Consider the following 26,718-nt stretch of genomic DNA (forward strand, 5'->3'; position numbering starts at 1 on the left):
CCACGCACCGCTTATGGCAAACCCCAAAATTGGGGCCGAACGGATGTACTTTTAGCTACCTGTAGCAAAGCGACGAAATCGCGGAGTGAGACACGCCAGACTCTATCAACAATATGCCACAGTAAAAGATGACGTTTCTGGACCATCCTTTATGTAACAAGTGTCTCAAAAAATAAAAAATAAACTATACAATGAAATATGTCTTGTTGTTGATTTCTACACACTTTTATTTACTTTCACATGTCCCAGCATCAAAGTCTTAATCCGCCACCACACATGATGAATTGATGACACTAGTCCGCTTTATGTAATACCTTAATGCATGTAATAGTTTACTTTGGCAGCTAGTGTGGGTAAATGATAATTGCTGGGAGGGTATTGTATAATAACTGTTAGATTTTGGTTTGGTTAATTTTATGTAATATTTCGTTATAAGTTTTTAGGTATCGTCTTGGGTCGTCCCATTCGTTTTTCATCAAGTTCTTAAATTAATCCTATTCTGCTTTCGTCACTCGTGCTACATTCGTCACAATCGTCGGTGGCTTTCAATGTAGAATGAGTGACGAAAGCAGAATAGGACTAATTTAAGAACTTGACGAAAAACGAATGGGACGACCCAAGACGATACCAGTTTTTACCCTGTAACATGTAACATGATTGTTTTTAATTTCACTGAAAGTTGATTTTTTTTACATTAACACGAACAATATTGTATGTTTGTACGAGTATGTATGCATGCATGTATTTAGGTACGTTAACACTTTATTGAACATAAAAAAGTTAAGACAATAAAAATAAAATGAGTAAAATCATTTATTTACATACAATATATATACAGTGGTACAACTAAACGAAATTAATAAAATACATAATAATAAAATAAAATATTTTATTATATGTATAGCTAATACAATGTACATAGGTACATATTACTTAGGTTGGTTTTATGCAGTAGTTTTGGGTTTTCACGGTTTAGATATTATTTATGTTGAATAGTACCTACTTATCAGAATTTTCTTGCCATTTCCGATCACCGATCACGTTTTTCATATTGTGGAAAGCAGTTTTCTACGGTAAGAACCAGATGAAAGTATTCAATGATGTGAATATGAAGTGTCTCATACATATATGCCATTGTGAAATAATAAGGTCGGGAGACAATGGGGGTTTCACCATAACGCGTAAGCTTCATCTCATAGGTTTTATAATAATAAGATTATGAGTATGACGTGGTTATTGGCTATGTGCATTCATGTCACTGCGGCAATTGTTAAGGGTCTCCCCAGATATAGCGACGCGGAATCGGCCAAATCTGAAAGGAAAAAGCTTTAATGTCTAATGTCTGCGCTGAAACAGCGAAAAAGTCGTCGTTTGGCTCGGTTCGCATCGACGTATTTTTCGCTCTTATTGCGTAGACTTAAAGCTTTTTCCCAGATGGGGAGACCCTAACAGTTGGTTAAAACTACCCACTATGAAATTTTAAATTTGCACACACGCAGGCCACGACGTGCGCTATGTGAGTGTGTTTTAAAGCTATAAATATTTATAGTTGCCTATATGTAGCACACTATAATGATAATTGTTTGGAAAACTGGGTGAAATCCTTTAGGTAAACTTTCGTGAGAAAACTTTTATGAATTACTACCGACCCGCCCCAGCTTCGCACAGGTTACATAAAACCTTAACAAATTATACACCTAAACCTTCCCCAAGAACCACTCTGATAGGTGAAAACCGCATGAAAATCCGTTTAGTAGTTTTTGAGTTTCATCATCATGATCTCAGCCATAAGACGTCCACTGCTGAACATAGGCCTCCCCCTTGGACCTCCACTCGTACCGTTTTTGAGTTTACCGCGAACATACATACATACAGACAGACGCGGCGGGGCTTTGTTTATAAGGCGTAGTGATTTTTTAAGAACAATAAAATAGAAAAAAAAAACGCTAGTTTGATCCTCGATCGCTAATAACAACCTGATCCAAAAGGCCGTTTTACACTTCGCTCCCACGATAATTTACCTCCAATCACAGTCGTAAACATCTACACATATTTATACCTTATCCCAAAGGCATAATGAATATAATCGTTCACATAATTTTGATCGAGCCTGATAGCAATAACATATCATTGTTGAACTTTATTAACCTTGATATAAAGTCCTAAATTGGTCAGCGGTTTGGCGAATATAATTCGAGAGACGTACTGCGTTTTATGGTCAGTTAAAAGTGCACTTAGGGACAATAAAATTGCAATGGATTTATGTATTAACATATGATTACCACATATATATTACAAAAGCTAGTAATATACGATGTGAACTGGACTGGAGTACCTAATATAGTATGGAGAGAGTATAATATGGAGTATGAAACATTAAAATAATAAAAGATACATTTTTAGCAGTCACGGTTTTATGTTGGTCCCATATTAAAAGTTACTCTTTCGTACTAAGTATCTAAAAGATCAATTCTTAAAATATGGCTTAAGGATTCATAAACATTCTGTATACCTACTGAATATATAATTATATTTTTACACATTGCCACGGTTTGCTGTGCGATACACACACATACACATACACATCTATAAGTATAAGTACACAGCGTAACATATAGTAAGAATATAATCCGCGCGGCGCGACAACAGTGCATTTTATGACCTCTTATTGTACACTGGTGGACATTTACTAGGTACACTATAATCGTTTTAATTTTTTTATTGATAGTTAACGGTGGTGTCAAATGTAGAGAATATAACACTAAATATTAGATTTGCGGCCATTTCATTGCACTAATTTATGTTTAAAATTATTTTGCTAAAGCTTTTTGGCGGCGTCATAAATGTAAAAGATTAAATTGAAGAAGATATACAACTTACCATCCAAATCTACTCTACTACTTAGCCAAAATAAAAACACGCTAACACTGTGTCACTGTATTACAAAATACAATCAGGTCGTATTTACTTATACCTACTGTCAGCCATGACAGCATTCAAAACTAAGATGCTGGAGCCCTTTGCGCAAGGTTCACACCTATTTGACCTACTTGACACATTAGTGCAAGTATGACCGAGTTTGCAAACGCCTTAAGATTTGCACGGGCTTATTTCATCGTTACTGTAGTTAATATTATGTAACAACAAGTCGTGTTTATTTATTGAAATAAAATCACCTCGTTGGCGTAATATAGCATAGATTAGATGTCAAAAACAGAGGGCCTACCGCGCACTACGTTCGACGTGTTGCCTCTCTGTAGCACTTGTAAATTCATACGTAAGTGTAACAGTACAGCTACCATCAGTTTGGCATTGACATAAACGCTATCGTGAACGTAATTTACTTTCTATATATCCCTTTCGCACTAATATGTCAGTACGAGCGAGACGCATAGAAAGTAAATTACGTTCACGATAGAGTTTATGTCAATGCCAAACTGATGGTAGCCGTACAGGAAGGCAACACGACGAACGTGGTTCACGGTAGGCCCATACTTACTCATAAAAAAAACTGGGGTTTGATGACATAATTTTTTTTTAAATATGCCATAAAAAAATACTTAGAATCAATACAAAAAGAGATGTCAAATTTTACTATCCACATATTTTATTATAATTAAATACATCTACCTACCTACATTAAAAATTTAAGGGAAATGAAAAAAAACCGGGCAAGTGCGAGTCGGACTCGCGCACGAAGGGTTCCGTACCATAAAGCAAAAAGAAAACGGAGCCCCACTTAAATCTTTATTTTATTCTGTTTTTAGTATTTGTTGTTATAGCGGCAACAGAAATACATCATCTGTGAAAATTTCAACTGTCTAGCTATCACGGTTCGTGATATACAGCCTGGTGACAGACGGACGGACGGACGGACAGCGAAGTCTTAGTAATAGGGTCCCGTTTTACCCTTTGGGTACGGAACCCTAAAAAAATTAAACAAAAGGTTTAACTATTTAACAGTAAGCTATCGGGACCTTAGGCACAGAATAAGTAATAGTATTATCATACCTTAGGTCCGCCCTCACAGTACGGTCACGTTATATAATGATGTGACAGAAAAGGGGAGTTCCCAAGTTGGATGAAAGTGAAAACAATAAATTTCTAATGGCGGAGGCCTAAGCATCATTACAATATGTTTGCATTACATTTGTTCATTTACTTTGACTAGATTATTGCGTATCTCTGTGGAGATGAGAAGCTGGCATGCATAGCATGGTATTCTATAAGCTAAAGAGAAGTAACTGGTAAAAGATACTGTTAGGAGATGAATATTATATCCATTTTGCGTAGTTTACTACTTGTAAAATTCAGCTCGGATTTAAATTTAGCAAAGAATTGCATCTGAATATAGGTACTATCAGTACAATGTATTTTTAGTGGGATATATCCAAGGAAACATCTGTATCTAGATATGTTTGTTCAGGATTATATTCTGTGTTATCTCCGAAATATATATAAATAAATAAAAAGGATTACTAAGGAGATAATTTAAATGAGATTATTATCTTTGAAATTATGTAGTTTATAATCATTAGCAGATAAGTAGCTTTGAAACTGTTCAAATTAATCTGAACACAACTTTTTTCTTCCAAAAATATTGTGCATTAAGTATGCAAATCATTTTAAACGACACGCTATACTCTTTGCTGCCAATTGTATTGTTTATATAAAAAAAAAAACAATCACTTTGGAATCTAAATTAGCTACCTAATCAAATGAAATAAAGAGTCTATTGACAAGTAACCATTTAAATATAGCACACCATACTATAGTCGGTCAAGCCATTACCGTCAGTAGAAATAAGCAGCAAATTAAAAAAATGTAGGCCAGAAGTTTTATCGTCCCATAGAGAATTTCTATTGACAAAGTTGTATGACATGTAACGAATAAATTTGACTTGCTATACGTATTTTATCCAACATATTCGTAGATATATAACGCGTACATGCTAGGGTTACCCACGTTTTTGCCATAGACAACATAGTTGACGCCTCTAGGCGTGTGAAGGTACATGTCATGTACGCAACGTAGAGGTAATCACTTTCTTTTTGTACGAAATGGAAATGATACACGGTCCTTTAATGCAAGAATGTTAAGTAACAATAACCATTGGTAGGCGTGTTAGGAAATATTTTTGTGAAAATATTTTGTACTAAAAATTCCGTAGGTAAGGTCTAACTGTCGCAAATTTATGTTAAATGTACTTACATAATTATATAGAGGTGGTGGATGCAGTTCTTAGGTTTGTAGTTAAATTAATATTAAAAATTGGGGGAAAATATAACGCATGCAACTAACACTCGGAAAAGAAAACTCATTTACTATTCAACCCTATAACTTATAAACCTGTATTTGTCGTTTTATTAACATGACGTAAAGTATTATACAAGCCCTTTTTCTTGCGTAATAATATCACCCACTCACCCAGTAATACAAGAAGTACATAAATTGTCCATTTTATTTGTCCCCAAGTGCATCGTTAGTCCGCTCCGCGCGTATCCACCCGCGCGCGAATATTGCACCTCAATATGCGCGAAACTTTATTTTTGCCGACTGTTTTTTCAGCCATTAAACGTAATTGAGTTCGCCGTCGGTGAAGTATGGACTAAAGCAGGGGTCACCAATTAGTTTATTCAGGGGTCCGGTTAAATAAAATGACCTTCGCAGTCCGTTTCTACTGGAGTTTATTAAAACAGCAAAAAATATAATAGATCGGCAGTCCGGATCCAAACCGCGGTCCGCCATGGGGATAAGGGCTCATTTAGACGTTTCAACGACGTGCGAGTTTCATTACGTTACGATGTTTGATCGGTTGGTTGAATTGGACGTAACCAACAGTCCGTAATGTAATTAAAATCGCATGCGAGTTCGCGCGCCGTCTAAATCAGCCCTAAGTCTCGGTGAGGCCAGAGTGCAAGTAATTGCAATATAATGATCATCATCAGCAATTGCTTTAGTCTTGACCCGAGGCGATTATAAGTTTCCACTGGTTTTAGTAATTAATGTTTAAATGCTTTACAGTACTATTGTTTAGATTTGAACGAAGTTACCTAAGCAACTCTTGACTTGAAGTAGGTAGTATATCCAAGGCAAGTTTTTTTTATGATACCCTTAGAGGATATAACCAACGGAGACGCCATGTCTATAATTTTCGGTACAAAATATAGTCTGCCGTTTTTTGCGGGGGAGGGGCACATCAAATGTATACGTAACGTCAACATAGCCATGTCAGATAAACGTCAGTCCATACATGTGTTTGACATGTGGTTGACTATTGGCCGCCTTTTTTCGACAGGGGGGAATGCCTGTTAATGGCCACTCCGTTGGTTATATTCTCTAAGATGATACCTAAACGAATCGTCTAATGGTAAATAAATACCGTTGCCCATGGACACCTGCAACACTAGAGGGGTTGCAAGTGCGTTGCCGGCCTTTAGACGGGAGGGTTTATTGGAAGTTTGAAGGTAGTATCGGTCCGGACCGCGGGCGACAGTTCATTCCACAGTTTAGCTGTGCAAGGCAGTCGCACAAATTATTTAGAGTTCCGCACAAGCCTGTTCACTGAGACCTTTTTTAAGGTTCCGTACCCAAAGGGTAAAACGGGACCCTATTACTAAGACTTCGCTGTCCGTCCGTCCATCCGTCCGTCCGTCTGTCACCAGGCTGTATCTCACGAACCGTGATAGCTAGACAGTTGAAATTTTCACAGATGATGTATTTCTGTTGCCGCTATAACAACAAATACTAAAAACAGAATAAAATAAAGATTTAAGTGGGGCTCCCATACAACAAACGAGATTTTTGCTCGAAGTTAAGCAACGTCGGGCGGGGTCAGGACTTGGATGGGTGACCGTTTTCTTTTTGCCGTTTTTTGCATTATGGTACGGAACCCTTCGTGCGCGAGTCCGACTCGCACTTGCCAGGTTTTTTTTCTAGCCTATCTGAGTACCCAATGCTGCTGGGCACAAGCCTCTCCTTTTCATTTACAGGACTCCCGATTTCGTGGTTCTGTGGGACTGGTTCGATTTGTACTGTACGAGTATAACCCTATCACCTGTATTAATGTATTTAGATACACCTATGATGACGAAATAAATGATTGATTGATTGACAAGATCGTCGCATATTATTATTTACCTATTACCAAAGATACATTGATTGAGCATTGATAGAGCATACAATGTAAGACAATTTCGTGTTCCGAATGTGACAGGTAAACGAGATGGCGCTGAAAAGATCCATACATTTTGCAGCGCTATCTGTTTTGGATGTCTAAGGCACATTTTTTTTCTTAGACTTTACTTCTCTATTACAATAAATTATTTTTGCTATTACTCTACGTAACACTTAAAAATACAATTACATTGCAGAAACTCAAAAAACGTAGGAAGGCAAATTATTCACGTAACATGGATCTCGTGTGACATGACTTGATATGACGTGACATGACCCTTTTTAGGTCCAAAGATAATATTACATCACCGAAGAAAATCAACGTGGGAAACCTATGGTTACACAACTATTAGGCCTATTCGAGATTTAAATATCTTAATTTAATTTGTTATTCATTGATACCAACTTGATATGACTAGCGGTAGCAATACAGTGAAGCTTAATCTATCTATAACCTGTGGGGAGACACTCCTGACTTCGGGTAAACTTGGCTCCGCTCGGCTCATCATTGCTCCGAGCAATTATTAGGGTTGACACAACTTGACGTCCCTTTGCGTGCACGACCACAGATAAGAATAATTATGTCCTTGAATTTTGACAACCCTAAATAGTCGAAAGGGATATCATGATTCGACCCTGAATCGCTGTCAAACATCGGCTTTGTAGGAAGTGTCCTTTCTGTACGGTAGTACTATGACTTACACTGTGCTTAGTGTGCTTTAACATTTCGAGTTGAAAACCCGCTCCCATACAATCGAAGTTACATGAAACTTTCCATGAACATTTACGTAACGTAAATCTATGTCTGGTAGGTACTAGTTTTAGTTGCTTTTAAAAAATGTATGGAACTTGTTGCAAAATTTTACAATAATAAAAAAACAACGGGTTGCACTCCGGGAGTGCCGGCAGAAGTGAAAACTCATTCAAACATTGTAACAGTTACATTGTACAGTTAGTTGCGGCTTAAGTCTTACGTCAAAATATTAATAACAGCGCCATCTAGTGCAAAATGTCTGCAGCACTATGTATAATTGAGGTTAATGCCATCTAGCGTTATTTCGTCGCATTACTTACTTGAAACCCCTAAGCACATCACTGTTAGTACTCGAGTTATATTAGTACCAGTTAGAGGGAAACTCACTAGATGGCATTTAAATCACGTAACGTTCGTTACGTGTCCGTCACACGTGACACCGCGTCTTAGGAATCTTACCTGTCGCGAGTTTAAAATTTTTTCCCCATCACAAAAAGTGCGTAGCGCCGCTAAAGAAGTTTTCACTTCAAAAATCTAAAAGAAGTCTAACGAAGAGGCATAAACTATGGTTAATATACATTATATAAAAATACTTTCGACAATGTCAATATCCAGAGAGGAAAATAGGAACTACGTTTGTATGGAAAAGCGCTCCTCCACCATCCTCTTAAGATTTTTGAAGTTGGAACAGGTCTCCTGTATTGTTAAATCATAAATATAAGTGTCCATACAAAATCTGAATTATGGATTGAGCATTAATTTCCAACGAATGGACCGTAGCGACTCGCGCGCAGCCGAACGAAACGTTATTCAACTTTTTAACCTTAATACATTTGAAATAAAGCTCAATTTCAACTGGAGTTAATATGCATTTGCTTATAAAGTTGTTATGCGAATTTGAACGTTATTGTTTAGAGATTAAGGTGTAATGGAAAAGGTTTGTTATAGTTGGGTTCACTTTAGGTCAATGCCGGAAGCTAGGGAACTGTGATAGGGGGATGTATGGAAATGTGGTTATACACTACAGCTGGTGGCTACCTCGCACAACGTATCAGTATTGCGATACAGCGGGGAAATGCCGCCAGCATCCTGCCTTGGTACAATGCCTCAGGGGCCTATTTTAGATTTAAGCTAGTTATTAATTTCGTTTAGTTGTACCACTGTATATACATTATATTTTATGTAAATAAATGAGTTAAACATTAAGTATTAAAAAAAATATGTACAGGTTGATTTTGTTACATGACAATTAGTCTGAGAGGTCATTGAGAGGTAATAACATATTTACCTACCTCTCATACTTCACGTTTTTACAACAGGGCCAAATTCGAAAACGCGACAAATCACCTGTTACATACCTACATACATACATTCCGACGAATAATATTAGTAGCTATTATGTATATCATGTTGTCTATGAAATTTTAGAGATACAGTCTGTCAAGCTATTTCCGTCAGTAGAAAAAAAACGGCTTTAAAAAATGTAGGCGCGAAGGGATATTCTCATAGAAAATCTGAATTTCGCGCCTTTTTCTACTGACAAGATTTGCTTGACCATCTATAATAATTATTAGATATATTCTGAGTCTAAAGTTCCAACCTGTATAAGAGTCAAGCATTATGATAGGTATGATATACGAGTATGTCCATGGTATTGCATTGAATAAAGCTATGGTCCAAAGCCCCTTGCACTGAAGCGAAAGAAACCGATTTTTTGCGTTAATTACTTACTTAACTACGTCTGTGGTCACTGACCTCAACTGCCTGACGTAGTATTATTATTTGCCTCTGCCCGTAAAACTTTGTTAAAGATGAGGTCGTGAATAACTTTCAACCCCATTTCACCCCCTTAGGGACTGAATTTCCAAAAATCTTCTATAGTTCGTTTTTTTAGCATTAGAAAGAAGGTAAGCGATCTTGACATGTATTTTAATTAAAAAACGCATTTTAAAAATCAGTAATTATTAATGAAATGAAATGAAATATTTTTATTTCGAACATATGGTCCATATACATATACATATAGAGTTAGTTCATTACTTATGAAAGCAGAAGAATGTAAATGATTGTATTAGATTCATAATTGTTACATATTTGCCATGTCTTATTTTTAAAACGTGTTTTTCAATTAAAAGACACATCAAGATTGTTTACCTAAAAAAACGAACTATATAAATTAATGAGACTCTATGACATTTGAAAAATATATGTTCCAAATTTCATGGTTTAGACTGTAGGTACCTTGCATATCCATAGTAATATAACAATACTGTTTTACACGTCTAGATAATGTAACATAATAAGTCCTGCTATATTTAAACTAGAATGGCAGTTTTATAGTAATTGGCCACACTGATCAATTGGATTGTTTCTTTCTGATTTGTCAGGAGTGGCCAATTACTATAGCAGTCACCCTATATTCAAATCAGCTTTCAAACTGCGAAGCCCACATCAAATATTGGTTCGAACTCACTTCGAACGCGCACGTCGAAACTTACCGCAGTTCCTACTGCAAGTATCATAGCAAAGTTTACGTCGAACTACTACTGTGTATTAAATGTCAGGCGCTTCAGAAATGTGCTTTATTAGCATTAATACTATTAATAGCATTATATATATATCGTCAAAGAGAATAGATAGTATAGAGGGCTATTGCCATAGTAAATTTTGTAGCCACGGTACATTAACTGCCATCTATCGACGCACAATTAAAACTTAAAATAAAATTGAAAATGTATAGATTAATCAAAATATGTACTTATACGGATAAATGATTTTGAATTTTTATTGTTTTATACCGACCCATGTTCTTTCACTGATAAGTGTTAAAATTATTAAATATCAAACGGTGTTGTCAACGCCATCTAGCCGAGAATAGGCCAAAGGTCATGGCGCCATCTATTCGAAAATGACTTTTTCTTGATTACCGAGGCACGTTTTTTTCTTAAACTTTATTTATGTTATACGGAGTTACATATATCTTTGATATCGTTAAATACTGAAGTTTACGGTCTGTAATTATTATCTGAATAAATTACATTTTATCAATTATAATGCTTCAATAATTACAAAGGTCATGATAATGTTATCACGCAATAAGTTTCGCTTGTTATTAACTTCTTATGCATCGTAGTTTACTATTTATGGGTAAATATGAATTAACATGTAAGATTAGGTAATTAAGTATATCTATTATTGTCGCATTTAACGTCAAATAACGTAAAACGTTTCATAATGCATCAATAAACATGTTGATATTATTGTAAATAAACAATGTTTTTAATGTTCATAATATTGTTTACAAATTACTTGTTAATACATATTGTTAACATTGACAGCAATTTAGCCAAAGTCTGGTAAAAGTACCAACTTAGAAATAATACACTAACAACAATAATTAATATTGTTGTAGGTAGAGATTCGTGAAATAAACGACCTGTAAAAATTTAAAGGGTGCTAAATAATAATGTGTAACGTGCTTGTCTAATAATTATTAGGTAATTATTTGTGTTTCTCTAATCGGTGTCTTAGTGCACAACAAACGCAGCCAGTAGGTATATTTGTGTCCAACAAGTTACCGTAAAATGGGGTGAGTAGGGTCAAAACTGAAATTCAAACCTCGATAACATTTTATTTTGAATGGTGTATGTATATAATAAATGTTCCGGACGTTTGTATTTTAGGTACCTAGTTCGAAAACCCACCTCACCCCGTAGAGCCTCGTATTTGCGGTGAGAGGGGTTTTCATAATAAGGTGATTTTGGAATATTGTTGGATATTTTAAATTGGAATACATTATTATTGTAGCAGTAGCCTTACAATCCCTTCTCACCCCCCTCTCAAACCTTCTCTCCCCATTCATAACCCACCTCTCCCCGCGAAACCTACTCACCCCGTTTTACGGTACCATTCAAAACATTCTGGCAAATATAAATACATAAACTCCCATAAACACTAATCATTGTGTAAAGGCCCCGTTACACCCCATTACAAGTTACACTTACGTGACATTACGATGGTATACGTTAGGCCAGTTACACTTACGCTACGTCTTACGTAGGCGAACAACGCGCGAACGCGGCGCGGCGCGGCGCGGCGAAAGCGGCCGCCGCCGCGCCGCGCCGCGCCGCGCCGCCTGACATTCGCGTGCAAATCGCGCCGCACCGCGTTCGCAACGAGATCGCTTACGTAGGACACTTCTATGGGCATCAAAGGATTGATTTCGCCGCGCCGCGCCGCGCCGCGTTCGCGCGTTGTTCGCCTACGTAAGACGTAGCGTTACCCAGCAGCCACACTTACCCGTACTGACCATTTGAAATGTTAAAACACCTCATGCGAATTCTACTGAAAACATGCTATCAAACTCATGTAAGGTTACAGTGCGTTCTACAAACAGCATGCATGCATGCCGTCTTACTTGTAAGCGCGTCCCGTAGCGCGGTGGCGAGTGCAGCCAGCGTGGAGCGGAGCTCCTGATGATGGCGCTCGAACATGCTCACATCTACACAAAATATGTGGTGGCTGGTGAGCTTGTGGTATTTCCTTACACAGTGCTACTTATACGAGTATTGGTGTGACAATGTGTAACTCTGCCCTAACTGAAGTCATATGCTGACACTTCCACACTTTGGTTGGAAACGTTATGAATTAGATCAGTGGATTAGTTAATGTATTAGATCTTATTCATAACCTGTTATTAAAATCAGAATACGCTTGTTACTCTTTGAAGTCTTAGAATTAACTTAGTCCAGGATTATATGAGAGCTAGATTATATAATTAGATTTATATGATGAGGTGAAGATTATTATTTTATGGGATGAAAGCTGATTATTTACAGCGCATAATGCAGGAACTGTATTATGCGCTACGACTAATTATCTAGTAGGTAAAATGTAGTTTGTGGTCGTACAGTCGCCATCAGATGTATCGGAGCGGCCAAGGTGCTCAAAAATATCTGAACACGCCCTCTAACGCCTTGACAATAGATGCGTGTTCAGATATTTGTGAGAGCCTTGGCCGCTCCGATATATCTGACGGCGACTGTATAGCGAGAACGTAGGTAAACTTAAACAAATACATGATTTGAAAGAGTCGAAAAAAAACTTAGGCACCATTATGTTTTGTTCAAAAATTGTAAGAAATCTCGTAACAACTAGTATTAAACTTTTGTATGACACCTATTGATAGTTTTTAAATTTCCGCACCAGAAAGAGGTAACAAAGAACCCATATGGTGCGACTCTGCCTGTCTGACTGCCTGTTTCATCGCTAAATATCTCAGGAACTATCAACGCTATCGATTTGAAATAGTTAAGTATAAGAAAGACTTACCCAGACGCATTGGTAGTATTTTTTAAATACTTTTGTAAGTATTTAGATGTTGCTATAAAAACTCTATTATTAAACATTTATTTTATCTGTTTTGATCCAAGAAATTAGGGCACGAGAACGCGAATATAATCCAGGAGATATTATTATAGAAACTTTTCTCTGTGATAAATGTATTCCGTCATTTTTCCAACATTTTTGTTGCTTGAATGATTACTTTTAGCTCGAGACTTGAGTCATTAACTATAAGTATTGATGATGAAATCTATCTTGGTAAAGTTCTTAGTAAAGTATACCTTTGATGGTCAATAGTTGCACAAGATTGTGTCAGATATTCTGAATTATATATCAAAAATTAAGTAAGTAAGATCAACATCAACATCAAGTAGTGGATAATGAATTCGTAAAGCTGCGATTCTATATTTTGTAGATATGCATGCCTCAATAATGCCTCCGGTTAATTTGGGTTTGGACTTATTATCATTTGTTTAATCTCTGTTTTGATAGGCATATATTTATTTTACTGAACTAGTTTAAAATTCACTTAAGTACAGCAAAATGTTACAAGTTGTAACTTACAACAGACATTTGTATAATGGTGTAAGTATACACTAAGTTAACTACCCGACGAAAAGTCGATGTCAAAACGCGAAAGATTTAAATGTTATATTGCAAACTTTTAGATATCTCTGAGAACAGCAAACCTATATGAAAACTTACACGCCGGATGGTCGTCGAGTGGCGTCACACAAGCGGCGTCCAACAGGCCCCATCAAAGACGCACTAAGACCATCCCTAACAACTCCCTTAAAGGCCCGGTCCCGACTTTGCGCGACCGGCGGAGGCGCCGGCCGCGGCAACCATAGGGGATCGATCCACGATCCACGATCGCTTTGTCTCGCTCCAACCTATTGTTGCCGCCGCTGTCGCCGCCAGTCGCGCAATATTGTGGCCGAGCCGTAACATTTCGAAGCACGTGTTTTTGTAGCCCCACGAAAGTCTTAGCATTTCTTCTCTGAAAACAGTAAAGCTACTTACATGCTGGATGGTCGTAGAGCGGCGTCACACTAGCGGTCTCCAACGGACCCCCTGCCAAACGTGCTGAGAGAGTCTCCAGGAACTCTCGGACGCTGCGCAGCTCCCGCCCTTCCGCGAGGCTTTCGGGGCCTTCGCATTCTTCATCTGAAAATGTGAGGATCAATAATGAGATTCAAGGAGAATGCCGAAGATTGAGAAGGGGGAAAGAGTTATCATTATCTACATATTCGCAGCTGTTCACTCATTTTACCTTAAGCTTGATGATTGAGTAGCTTGCGCTTTCAAGATCTGAGTTTTTAAAGCTTGAGCTTGAAAGAGCTGGAGTCGTTAAGGTTCTAAACTCTTATTTGAGCTCAAATCAACGCTCGAATATCCAAAACTTGGCCCATCAAGGTTTGCAAACCTCAGGTTCAAAATTCTTCAAGGATTGTCTTTACGTATTTGCACAATCAACAACTTAGATAAGAAAAATATAGTTTATATTGTTGGGCAAGAGATACAGAGGATTCCTACAAGTGATCCTTGCCCTAATATTTCTCTACCACATTTAACCTTGCGTCTGCTCCAGCCTGTCAGTATTGATGGACCAAGGCATGAGGCTGATGGCGCGCTGCACTTGCCGGAGGAACCACGCACCTGACTCGAACTTCACACCCGACTCGAACTCACCGATCTGCTCCAGCCTGTCGGTGCTGACGGACCACGGCATGAGGCTGATGGCGCGCTGCACTTGCCGGAGGGACCACGCACCTGACTCTAACTTCACACCTGACTCGAACTCACCGATCTGCTCCAGCCTGTCGGTGCTGACAGACCACGGCATGAGGCTGATGGCGCGCTGCACTTGCCGGAGGAACCACGCACCTGACTCGAACTTCACAGCCCTGAAATTGGTAAATAAATACTCATCACGATCTGAATTAGTTTAAGTCTAGTTCTCGTAAAAAAAATTGGCCAAGTTTTCTTTTTTTTAATAATATATTTAGATAATAAAAAAATCTTATTTTAAGATGTTTTTGCTTAAATACCAAATTAATACGACGACGAGTTTGCAAAACTTTTTTTTTTATTTGTGTTTTACTTCAAAAGTGGCCCTTATGTTGCAAATTAATTTATTTACGTTTTATGTCCGTCTTTGGGTCACAAACTATCATACGAGTAAGTATGTGTACCAAATTTAAACTTAATTGCTTCATATGTGTGAGTACTAAACTTCTACTTAGTTTCGGAGTAAAATAGGCTGTGACAGACAGACGGAGTGGATTCCGTTTTAAGTTTTTTGAAATAAGGAATTTTTCTCTAACCTATGATGGGGACAAATGCAAGGCACGGGGCCGCCTCTGGAGTCTCCGCCACATCGGGGGCAGATGTCTTGGCTTGGAGGTATACTGCGTCTCTCGTTTCTGAAAAAATGTGAATGTTTATGAGAAACAGTACAACAAATACCAGTATGGTGTAACAGAGTGTGGTGTCTAAATGCTACATTTTTGCATACACAAGTGCATACTCCTTGTTGTATTTCTGTTATTTTGCTCCTAGAGTATGCAACCGCGTTGCATGTGATGAAATTTAGATAATTTGATAATTCAAGAGTCTATTTACAGGAGACATTTTTGATACAGACATTTCAGGCTAGAATTAGCCCTGACGCAGTGCGTGGCGATTATATTACCATATTACATTCCCAATGGGCTTTCGGAGTACGAGGCTAATGTCGGCTGTAACTTTACTGCGAAATATATGCTGAAACAGTGCCTATTAACAACTACACTATTATAGCCGGTCAAACAACTTTGTCAGTAGAAAAAGGCTCCAAATTCAAATTTTCTATGGGACGATTACACTTCACGCCTACATTTTTTTAAATTGCGCCTTTTCCAACTGACGGAAATGGGTTGACAGACTATATATCACCATTGGTATAGTTAGCTTATATCCATGCAAATGTTTACAAATGCATAAATATAAACAATTTATAAATTGTTCAAAAATATTACAATATTTTCATTTATGGATGTTTCATAATAACATTTGGATGTCTTCGTAGTCGGTTAAAAATGTCGTCTGTCTAAATGTTGATAGCGGCCGAGCGAGTGCATTGTGCAACGCCGAGATGTTGCAGATTTGTGCAATGTCGCATAACCAGCTTAGACTTAAGTATTTCATTTGCGGCAGATTTAAACAAGACACGCTTTGACAAAATGGCGGCTGTCTGCCTATTACGGTTCTTGAGATACAGCCCGCTTATAGACATACATACTCGGACAGCCTAAAGGCACCTAACGTGTAAATAAGTATTTAACAGTCATACATAAAATTGAGAAAAAATGAGTTTTCAAGTTAGATTTATAAAGTATATCTCAATTTGAGTGCGTTTTTTTAAACATCACGCTGATGGCAAACAAGCATACGGCCCGCCTCCGCCTGGTGGTAAGAGGACACCGTAGCCTAGAGTTGCCTGCGACAAGGGTGTTACAAACACATTACCGACACCATGTCTTAAATCTTAATTATCTTCGATCTCTTATGAAAATTGCAAAATATTTAAAAAAACAGAGATGACATCTAGAACGCAGTACGCCCACCAGTCTACGAGTGAGTGCATTTTGCAACTTTGCAACACGCTGCAACTGATCCGTGCAATTAGCGCAGATTACATCAGCAGAGTCACTTTTAGAATAAAACGCCGTTCATTTGTCGCCTACTTACATGGGTAAATCAACTTTTAAAACACTGATTTCGTGTCCCTAGACTCTCTAGCGAAGGAAAATCGATTTATCATAAAACATGTTGATATTAACTCACATGTGCATCTACCCGACGAAAAACTTTTCCATACACTTTTCGTCGGGTAGATGCACAAATCTCTGTTTTGACATTTTGCTGGGACAATCAGTCAGCCGCGACCACGACCAGTGAAACCTGTGTCGAAACGTCGGTAAATAAAGGTTATTGAATATAATTCGCGTTAGACCCGTCTATAATGTGAGTTAATATGTATTCAAAACGCGAAAGTTTAAAATATTATATAAACATGTTGATTTTTTACTTTTTTATTTACAGGGGCATTATAACCCCTAACCATAAGTATTGAATTACCACATTAAAATGTACATTTTCATCAGATAAAAGTTACATTTTGTACCTACGGTACCGCAGCAGAAAAAAAAATTGTTCCCATAGAAAAATGAGCGACGCACATTTTTATGGTTTTAGAAGGTGGAGAAAAGAGAAAAAGTCACTTATAGCAACACAAAAAGCCTGGCGATGTTATAAATACAGATGTACAAGCTGCTGAAAATTAAAAAAAAACGTAGAGGTTCAATCAATCAATACATATCAGGATAATTTTCATAGTAAACAAGGAAAAATATGAGATTTTTGATTGAAATTGAGAAATTGTTCAATGAGCAAAATTCACAATTTCTGAAACTTTCCTACGTTACATTAGTAGTATCGCCAAGTGCCTCGGCTGATTTAAGTTGGTGTGAAAGAATAGGAAAGGCAGTTTTTGCCATAGCCGATAGCGATGGCGCAAGTAGCAAGGTGAGGTTATTGCGTAGAGTAGGTCCGATACGAGTATGTTAAATGTTTCTACGTAAAATATACATATGAGGTTCTGGATTTGAATTAAGTCAATTAATTGTACCTGTACTGTTTATAAGCCATAACATAACAGCCTATGGACAAGTCGAGCTCGCGCCCCGAGAATGCCACTATATTTTCTATTACCATCTTAAGTATAAAATGCCATACATAAATTGCTTTCTATCCCACGGTGTTAAACATCAGTGACAGTTATTTTATCACGTGGATAAAGATGGATAAAGCCAATGATCCATAATACGCCGGCTGTACGGATATGATGGTCGTTCTTGTCTACGTGACAGCGTGACAAAACGTTGTCCGTCACTTTCTATCCCACGGTGTTAAAAAGTGACAGTTATTTTATCACATGGATAAGTCCATCCATAATACGCCGGCTGAACATAGACTATTGTCCTTTTGTTCAAGTGCAAATGGAAATGACAAGCGATCAATTAATGTAAATGGGAGTGATTGTTCTATTGAAATGTTACGAAAACTTGAATACTGTTGAATGGTGTGAGACTAATTGACTTATTGGAGTTGGTGACACTTGGTTTGTAATTAAATAATTAGCTTAAAACTGAGTTAAATCGTCTGTTACAGAAAAGTATGAAGCCATAATTTACAATATCTGGTAGACCGAGCTTTGCTCGGAAAATATATGAAAACTCAAAAATGCGTGGTTTCCCAAAGATAAGAGCTAAAGTCGGACCAAGAAAAGTCTGCAGCGGATCTGCGTGGGCTATTGCAGTGCAAGTGTTATTTTATACGTCATAATTTCATAGAAGTTTGTGACGTTTAAAATAACACTTGCAATGCGTGGGCCATTACCTTACTCTTTGGCGTGGGCTATCAAATCCGTTGCAGACTTTTCTTGGTCTGACTTTAGCTAGTTAGATCGATTTTATGAGACATGAGACTTGCATTATTTTATGTATTATGTTGTTTTACTTCCAAAATCTACTAGTTTAAAATATTCTCATACATAACGTAGGTATTTGAGAAAAAAGTTTTTGGCAAAAATTTCATTTTTGGTACAAGCTTTTATCGCTGACTGTACCTTTCTTTCCACAGGCAACTAATACTCATCGAGACAATTCCAAAAACCCCAAACACAATTAGGTTTCGTTGTTTTATCACAGAGTTCCTATGGCCACCTCCGGTCTCCATCATCAGATCAGCTCCATGACACCATAATATTGCATTGTCACCCGACTTACGTATGTAAGTATGCAAAATTTCAGCTCAATCGGAAACCGGGAAGTGGATCAAATTTAACTTGCAAGATTTGATTACAGACAGACAACGGTCAGGTGAAACTAAATAAAAGCTTGTAAAGACGAAGCGTGAAAATACAAGCGTCATTATGCCATTAAATTATGAATTAAAACAATTGCAAAATCGATTCGCTCGCGTGCGTGTAAAGTAGACTGTACCGGTATTATGAAACCGTTGGCAAGGTGAACCAGGCGGAATTCCAAAATCTCGAGCAATATCTGCTTGCATTGTATGGTGTGCATTTCAACGTTACTCTTATTGACCGAGCGAAGCAAAGGGCCCCGTTCAGCTTAGGCACAAAAATTTCTTATGGCTCCTCTACACGATGGGCCAGCGCCGGCCACTCCAAGGGACGCAGCCATGCAGTAGAATGAGATAGCAATATCACTTGCTCCCTCTAACGCGTAAATGCTTCCCTTGGAGTGGCCGGCGCTGGCCCATCGTGTAGAGGAGCCATTATGTCTGACCGGTTGGCATGCAGCGGTATCATACTCGCATTTTTATCACTTGTCATGTCACGGGTCACTTTTGTACAGTCGCCATCAGATATATCGGAGCGGTCAAGGTGCTCACAAATATCTGAACACTCCTCTATTGTCAAGGCGTTAGAGTGCATGTTCAGATATTGTGAACACCTTGGCCGCTCCGATATATCTGATGGCGACTGTACTTACATACTTGTTTGAACGTGACAGGCATGATGACAGGATAAGGAACCGACCATCTTAGCCCTAATGGTCGCGTTTTTATCACCTGTCATGTCATGCGTCACTTTCGCACTTACATACTTGTTAGAACGTGACAGTCGATGACAAATTATAAAAGCCGGCCATCTCAGCCCTTCTGACGGTATCATATAAGTAGAGCCAGCAATTTCTCAACCGATTCTCATGAAGTTTTTTTTAATGTCTGTAGCTCACATAGTCACTAGTAATGCCCTGATAATAACTAATAAATACTTGAAAGTCAAAATGTGGACATGTTCAATGGCTTGGGCAAAATAATTGTGTGAAATCAAAACTCAATTTCCTAGACGCTCTTTTATAAAAAAATAATAATAAACAGGTTGCGGCGGAAAACATTTTTACACGCAAAATCCTTTTAATTTTTGCTATCATGAAATTCATGAAGGTAACGAGAAATATCCGAGCGGCCAGGAAACCGTTGTTTCCTCTTTGATAAGTCTGCCATTCGAAAAACAACAGTGACTCTCTACCAAAAATCTCCAGCCTGTGGCTGTCGGGAATATAAACCCACGTTTCCAAAATTTCACTTACCGGTAAATATCTCATTTCACTGCAGTTCGATGATAAAAGGGAAAGAAACACGAGAAGAACTTATTAATATGCATATCAAATACTCGTTTATGACCAAATAAAGAAGATTGTTATAAAGTAAAACCGTCTGTAAACGATAACATATCTTAAAAATAAATAAAAAGTGCATACGAGTAGAAATATTCGCTGTTACCGAGTGAAGTCTCGGTAGCTCAGTTGGCGTTGGCGGAGAGATAGGCTAGAAAATTTTTCCACTTCTCATTTATAAATTATAAGCTTCGAGGCATTCTACAAATAAGTATACATAGTTTATACATATGTTGTTTATTATACTAATGAGTTCTCCACTTATGTAATAGACGACCAGGGTGAAGGTCGAGGGATTAATATTCTTATTGATACGAGGAAGCATTTCATTTACATACAATGTATGTAATCATAGCTCTACAAAATACATGTTTGTCAGACCGGACAGTAGAAAATCAAATGTGTACCTACCTTAGAATATTTCCTAAACCCTTTGTAATTTTAAACAAAAATTTCATAATCTAAAATGTTTTTAACTAAAGGACAGGTTCCCTTTTTGGGATCATATAGTTAATCCTAAGCTCTATACTCTGTAGCAACGTCTGTTCCAGTAGGTATGTGAAAAAGATTTCAAGACACGTCGTAGGGTCAGCTCAGTCAATCAGTAAAGTTAACGAATCAGATCACCTTCTAAATTTGGTATATTTATTCCCATTAGTCCCCACTGGGAACAGAGATTAAGAACTTTCCGGATAAGGAGCATAATACTCATACCTAGTAGGTACTATTATTTATTCTGTACCTGTGATTGACAATATCATCAATGGCCTACGTAACGATTCAAGGACGCGACCTTGAACTGACACACTTCCCATGGAAGACATTGACTCGTGTCTCATCCACGAATAAGTTTTTTGGCAAAAATTTCATTTTTGGTACAAGCTTTTATCGCCAACTGTACTTTTTTTTCCACCGACAACTAATACTCATCGAGACAATTCTAAGAATCCTAAACACAATTAGGTTTCGTTGTTTTATCACTAATTATCACAGAGTTCCTACGGCCACATCCGGTCTCCATCATCAGATCAGCTCGATGACACCATAATATTGCATTGTCACCCGACTTACATATGTATGCAAAATTTCAGCTCAATCGGAAACCGGGAAGTGGATCAAATTTAACTTGCAAGATTTGATTACAAGACAGACAGACAACGGTCAGGTGAAACTAAATAAAAGCTTGTAAAAATGTATGGCAGTCTGGTGCATTCGGCTATGAGGGTATCATTCCATGGAAATATGTGGCCATGATTTAGGAAGCTTCATTGGACAACTCTAAAAACATGTAGGGACAGGCAAGTGTAAATATATGGGTGCATATAACATACTAAAAAATATGTCCCATAATTAATTCCTTGACGAGCTATGACATATTTTTGAGTTTAATGTGTGCACCCATATTTTACACTTCCCTGTAGGTACGTTTGCGTTCTTTCGAAAAATAGGTAAATCTTAGTACATATCTTTAGTCAAAATCGTGCTCATTTATTAGTTATTAGGTACTTACGTCAGTTTTATTACGCTTGTTAACATTTATTTTGCATAACTTGACAAAGGGGACATAGGACTTTAAGCAAGTAGCATACCTAAGTAAAAAAAAATTAAATCAAAAATACATCTGATTCTGATGTGAGTTACAATAACCCATTATTTTCTTAAATTAAATAGAATAAAGGTCTTTTAATAACCTCCCACCACATAGGTATCTCACACCATAATAACTAAGTATTAAAAAAACCAGTTGGCAACGCAGTGAAAGTTGCGTAACCATGCTCGAGTGTTTCAAGGACGCGACCGTGAACTTTGCTCGCAGAAGACCGACTCTACTCGGCATGTGTTCTCGGTAACCTGTACGGATATGATGGTCGTTTTTGTCTATGTGACAGCGTGATAAAACAGTGTCTGTCACTTTCTATCCCACGGTGTTAAAAATTTTTTATCAGGTGGATAAAGATGGATAAAACCATTGATAATACGCCGGCTGCACTATCATGGTCGCATTTTTATCACCTGTCATGTCATGCGTCACTTTCGTACTTACATACTTGTTAGAACGTGACAGGCATGGTGACAGATGATAATAAACCGACCATCTTAGCCCTAATGGTCGCGTTTTTATCACCTGTCATGTCATGCGTCACTTTCGCACTTACATACTTGATAGAACATGACAGGCATGGTGACAAATGATAAAGAGCCGACCATCTTAGCATAGTTAAGGCGGCTGATAAAAGTGATAAAATTAACGACCTTGACCATACTTAAAACACGCATAAACGTCAAAGTATTTGTCATTCTTAGAAGAGTGACTGTGTGTGTGTGTGAACTTGATGACACAAAGGTACTTTTTAACATTTGGGTATTTTGGAACTTGGGCTACTTATATGAAAAAATAAGTTATTGACAAAATATTAAGTTTTGGCTAGGTAATCGCCGACTCTACATTTCTTTCCACAGACAACTAAAACTCATCGAGATAATTCTAAAAATCCCAAATACAAACAGGTTGCGTTGTTTTATCACATGGTTCCTATGGCCACCTCCTGTCTCCATCAGCAGATCAGCACGATGGTACCATCATATTGGATTGTCATCCGACTTTTTAGCTTCATCGGAAACCGGGAAGGGGGTCAAATTTAACTTGTAAGATTTGATTAGGTATTACAAATTATTAGTTTATTCTTCACTTAAATAAATACCTCCAAACTAAAAAAAAAATTGCTATTATTTCTGAGCTTTGTTATGTATCTGTGGCTACTTGTACCTAATAGCTACCTAGCTACCTATTTATACCTATACATTTGTTTAATATATGTTAAATGTGTATGAATTATTGTTCATCATTTGCTACATCCGTTTTTAAATAAAATAATATATGCAATAAAGTCAGTATTACCTTGCTTTTAATATATTTATTACATGCATCTGAATCTATTATTGGTCTCAAAGTCAATTAATGCAAAATACATTTAAATGGTCGTTCTTATGAATTCCTATTCATACAAACTGTAAATTCTGTGGATTTTCCGTAACCATAACATTCTTAAAATTATAAAATAAGGCCTCCCAAGTCCTGATGTTTCTTTTTAAAAGGACAAATTTTAAACTTAGAATAAAAGAAGGTTGCAAATTCAAAACTGCAAACATGACTCTGGGACTTAGGAGGATAGAACATTTTGAGCAAAATAGGTTAAAATAACATAATTCAAGGAAACAAATAAGAAGAATCCATAATTAAAACCAATAAATCAAGCTCTTTCCAAAATACATATAAAAACAATTGAAAGTCATTTTAAAGCTATCATATATCTACATTAGACTAATCACAATCACAGATCACTTCACATTTTGTCAATATCACCCTTATCGATAACATATCACCCCTATCAATAAATCACGCATTTTACACATCATTCTTCATCCATATCAAACCACATGGAAGTAACACTCCTCGTACGCTCACTCCTCGCCTGCTCCTCCGTGATGATCCTGAGTACCACCACCTCCATCATGCACAAAGCGAAAAATATCAGGAATATGGCAAAGTTAGAGCCCTGATGATGGAACTGGAAGGAGCTGGGGAGGGGGCCAGGAGGCGGCCAGGCTGACACGCCGCTGGTGAAAAGGCTGGAGACAGTCGAGACCCTCATGTTTTTGTTTCACATTGCTTCGCAAAAGTAAACAAACTATGAGTTCTTCTTCTTAATCTTCGAAATTTTCTTCACATTTCTTTATAATTTAATTTTTCTTTATCTCTTCTTCGTTTATAATTGAATTATTTTTTTAAAAATCGTAGCTTCTTATCGTATTTGGCTTAAAATACTCGCATCCAGGCTATCCATTAAAAATAAATATTATCGTTTTCTTTTCGTATCGATCGTCAATTGTTTATTGATAACCGACTGTTTATTGTTTTTCGAGGCGACAAATTTGGAACGGTCTAATGCTTGATGAGGCCACGCCCACGCTTCGAAATTTGAATGTTTTTTTTTCAGACACGTTCCGTTTTACGCTGCGTGCGTGCTACGCGGCTCAGTTAAAACTACTAAGCGTTTTCAGAGAGGCGCGTTGCAACAGCGATCTTATGAAATGTGAATCGTTTGGTTAGATTCCGTTGGGAAATGGTGAGCGTTGCGTTTTGCGGTCAAGGCCGTCGGCAGTGATTGACCTTTGCATATCGATTTGTTTTGATTTGTTTTTGGTATGAAAGTGATCTTTTAAGCTTAATTTGCACTTTTACGTGAAAATTCTTGTCTAGTTTGGAGTGTATGATTTAAAATATTTATATAAGTAATAGGGGACATCTTACACAGATCAACATAGTCCCAAACTAAGTAAAGCCTGTAAGGCGACGATATATGTACATATTTATATAGATAAATGATTGATTCTTGCAAACAAACTTAAATAGTTACATAGAAAGCACCCATGACTCAGGAACAAATATTTGTATTCATCACACAAATAAATGCCCTTACCGGGATTCGATAGGACCATCACACACACACACACACACACACACACATCATTCACAGGTAGGGTCACTAATAATACCCACTAGGCCAAACCGGTTGTGGTTGTGGGTATAATTTAAGTATATATATATAATATAATTTATACGGTAAGTAAAATATCGGAAGTAATTTCTGGTAGCACGTGGTATTCTGGTGGAAGGTTGCAAGACCCTTCGAAGGTTTGTACTAAGGTTACTTATCTACTACTACCTACTACGTTCACTTTAAACAGAACGTTACATAGTTAACTTTAACGAAATATGGTAACAAAGATAATTATCTGATGAAATTGGTTGTTAGACATGTGAATCAGTAATGTAATGTTTTTATCGCTTATGATGAAAAATCTGTGAGATGGGTTGGGAATAGGTAGTTCTTTTTTATGAAATAGGAGGCAAACGAGCAGACGGATCACCTGATGGTAAGCGATTACCGCCGCTCGTGGACACCCGCAACACCAGAAGTTGCGAATCTGTTGGATTGGGAGTCCATAGAATTAGGAATCAGTAGAGTTAGGAAACTGTAGAATTAGGAATCAGTAGACTTAGGAATCTGTAGAATTGGGAATCCGTAGAAATATAAATCTGTAGACATGGGAATCTGTAGAGACAGGAATCTGTAAAAGAAATTCATAGAATTGGGAACAATTCAAACATTATATGATTATTGATTAAACGCAGAGTATAGAGGTAGGTACTATAGAATCGGACCAATCTAACTCTGCATGTTTTACAATGAATGGCAAAATGTGGCAGATAGATAGATAGCGTTTATTGATAAAAAAATATTTTTTAGTAGGTTTTTAGGTTTGTATGTAATACAGTTTGTAGACGTATCTGCTTGATAAAAAATTATCTACACATGACAATGTTGCATGAGGAAATATTATTGCAATACGAGCAACTTGATGACCCCGTGACCTTATAGATTGCAATGTTTTGGACAGTATCGAGGACGTGCGTCAATTGTTGAATAAATACGGGTATACGAGTAGGCCTACATTTAAACAAGGCCTATATAATTTACTAGGCACGTTATTAAATATATTTATATTTTTTTTTTATTATCCTATAAGAGAGTCCCATTGCTGGGCAAAGCTAGAGGCCTCTCCTTTCCGCCATTTGGTCCTATCCAGTGCACACTCCCGCAATCTTTTACAAAATATGTCAAAGTCGTCCCGCCATCTCCGTTATGGTCTTCTTATGCCCGAGATCCATCCTGTGGAACCCAGCCTGTGGCTAGTCTGGTCCAGCAGTGTGAAGAAAAGCATTTTATATCTAAGGTTTAAAAGGTACCATACCATAATTATGTAACCTCACAAACCAAATGTCAACTAAAGACATTGCCAAGCTGTCATAAATCAAATGTTAACCTAAAAGAAAGGAAAGTTAGTTTATTTCCTCTTACATCTCGTCAGCCTTAAAATTGCGTCGAATTTCACTTAAATCTAAACCTGTTGACTAGTGTCCTGAGCTTCGACCATTTTTTTTCATATTTTTATTTCGAACGAAAATAATCAGGCCCTTCAAACCCCACACTGGGGCCCCAGATTACCTGTTCGCCGGACTGTATGAGCCTATGAGTTAATTGCGAAAGGTAACAATGTCGAATAACTGACAGGCTGATATCTGCCGGCTAACTGTAACTGGGCCTCTTTAGGGGGGTTTGAACTTGA

The 26,718-nt window shown here is 37.4% G+C and overlaps 1 protein-coding gene and 1 long non-coding RNA gene across 2 annotated transcripts in view; both read right to left on the bottom strand.

The window, feature by feature from the left end:
- The window catches only part of LOC134679822 (uncharacterized), a 268,010-nt gene that overhangs the window by 186,629 nt on the left and 54,663 nt on the right, over positions 1-26,718 (bottom strand). The gene's annotated exons all lie outside the window — the stretch shown is intronic.
- LOC134679804 (uncharacterized) overlaps positions 1-26,718 on the bottom strand; it is a 97,030-nt gene that overhangs the window by 54,172 nt on the left and 16,140 nt on the right. Inside the window, exons 2-4 of the mRNA XM_063538698.1 lie at positions 15,601-15,699; positions 15,080-15,180; positions 14,297-14,440 (exon numbers count right to left, since the gene is read on the bottom strand). Coding sequence (XP_063394768.1) covers positions 14,297-14,440; positions 15,080-15,180; positions 15,601-15,699 — 344 coding nt within the window. The remainder of the gene's footprint in view (positions 1-14,296; positions 14,441-15,079; positions 15,181-15,600; positions 15,700-26,718) is intronic.

Source organism: Cydia fagiglandana, chromosome 3 (assembly GCF_963556715.1).
Source record: "Cydia fagiglandana chromosome 3, ilCydFagi1.1, whole genome shotgun sequence".
Classification (NCBI taxonomy): Eukaryota; Metazoa; Arthropoda; class Insecta; order Lepidoptera; family Tortricidae; genus Cydia; species Cydia fagiglandana.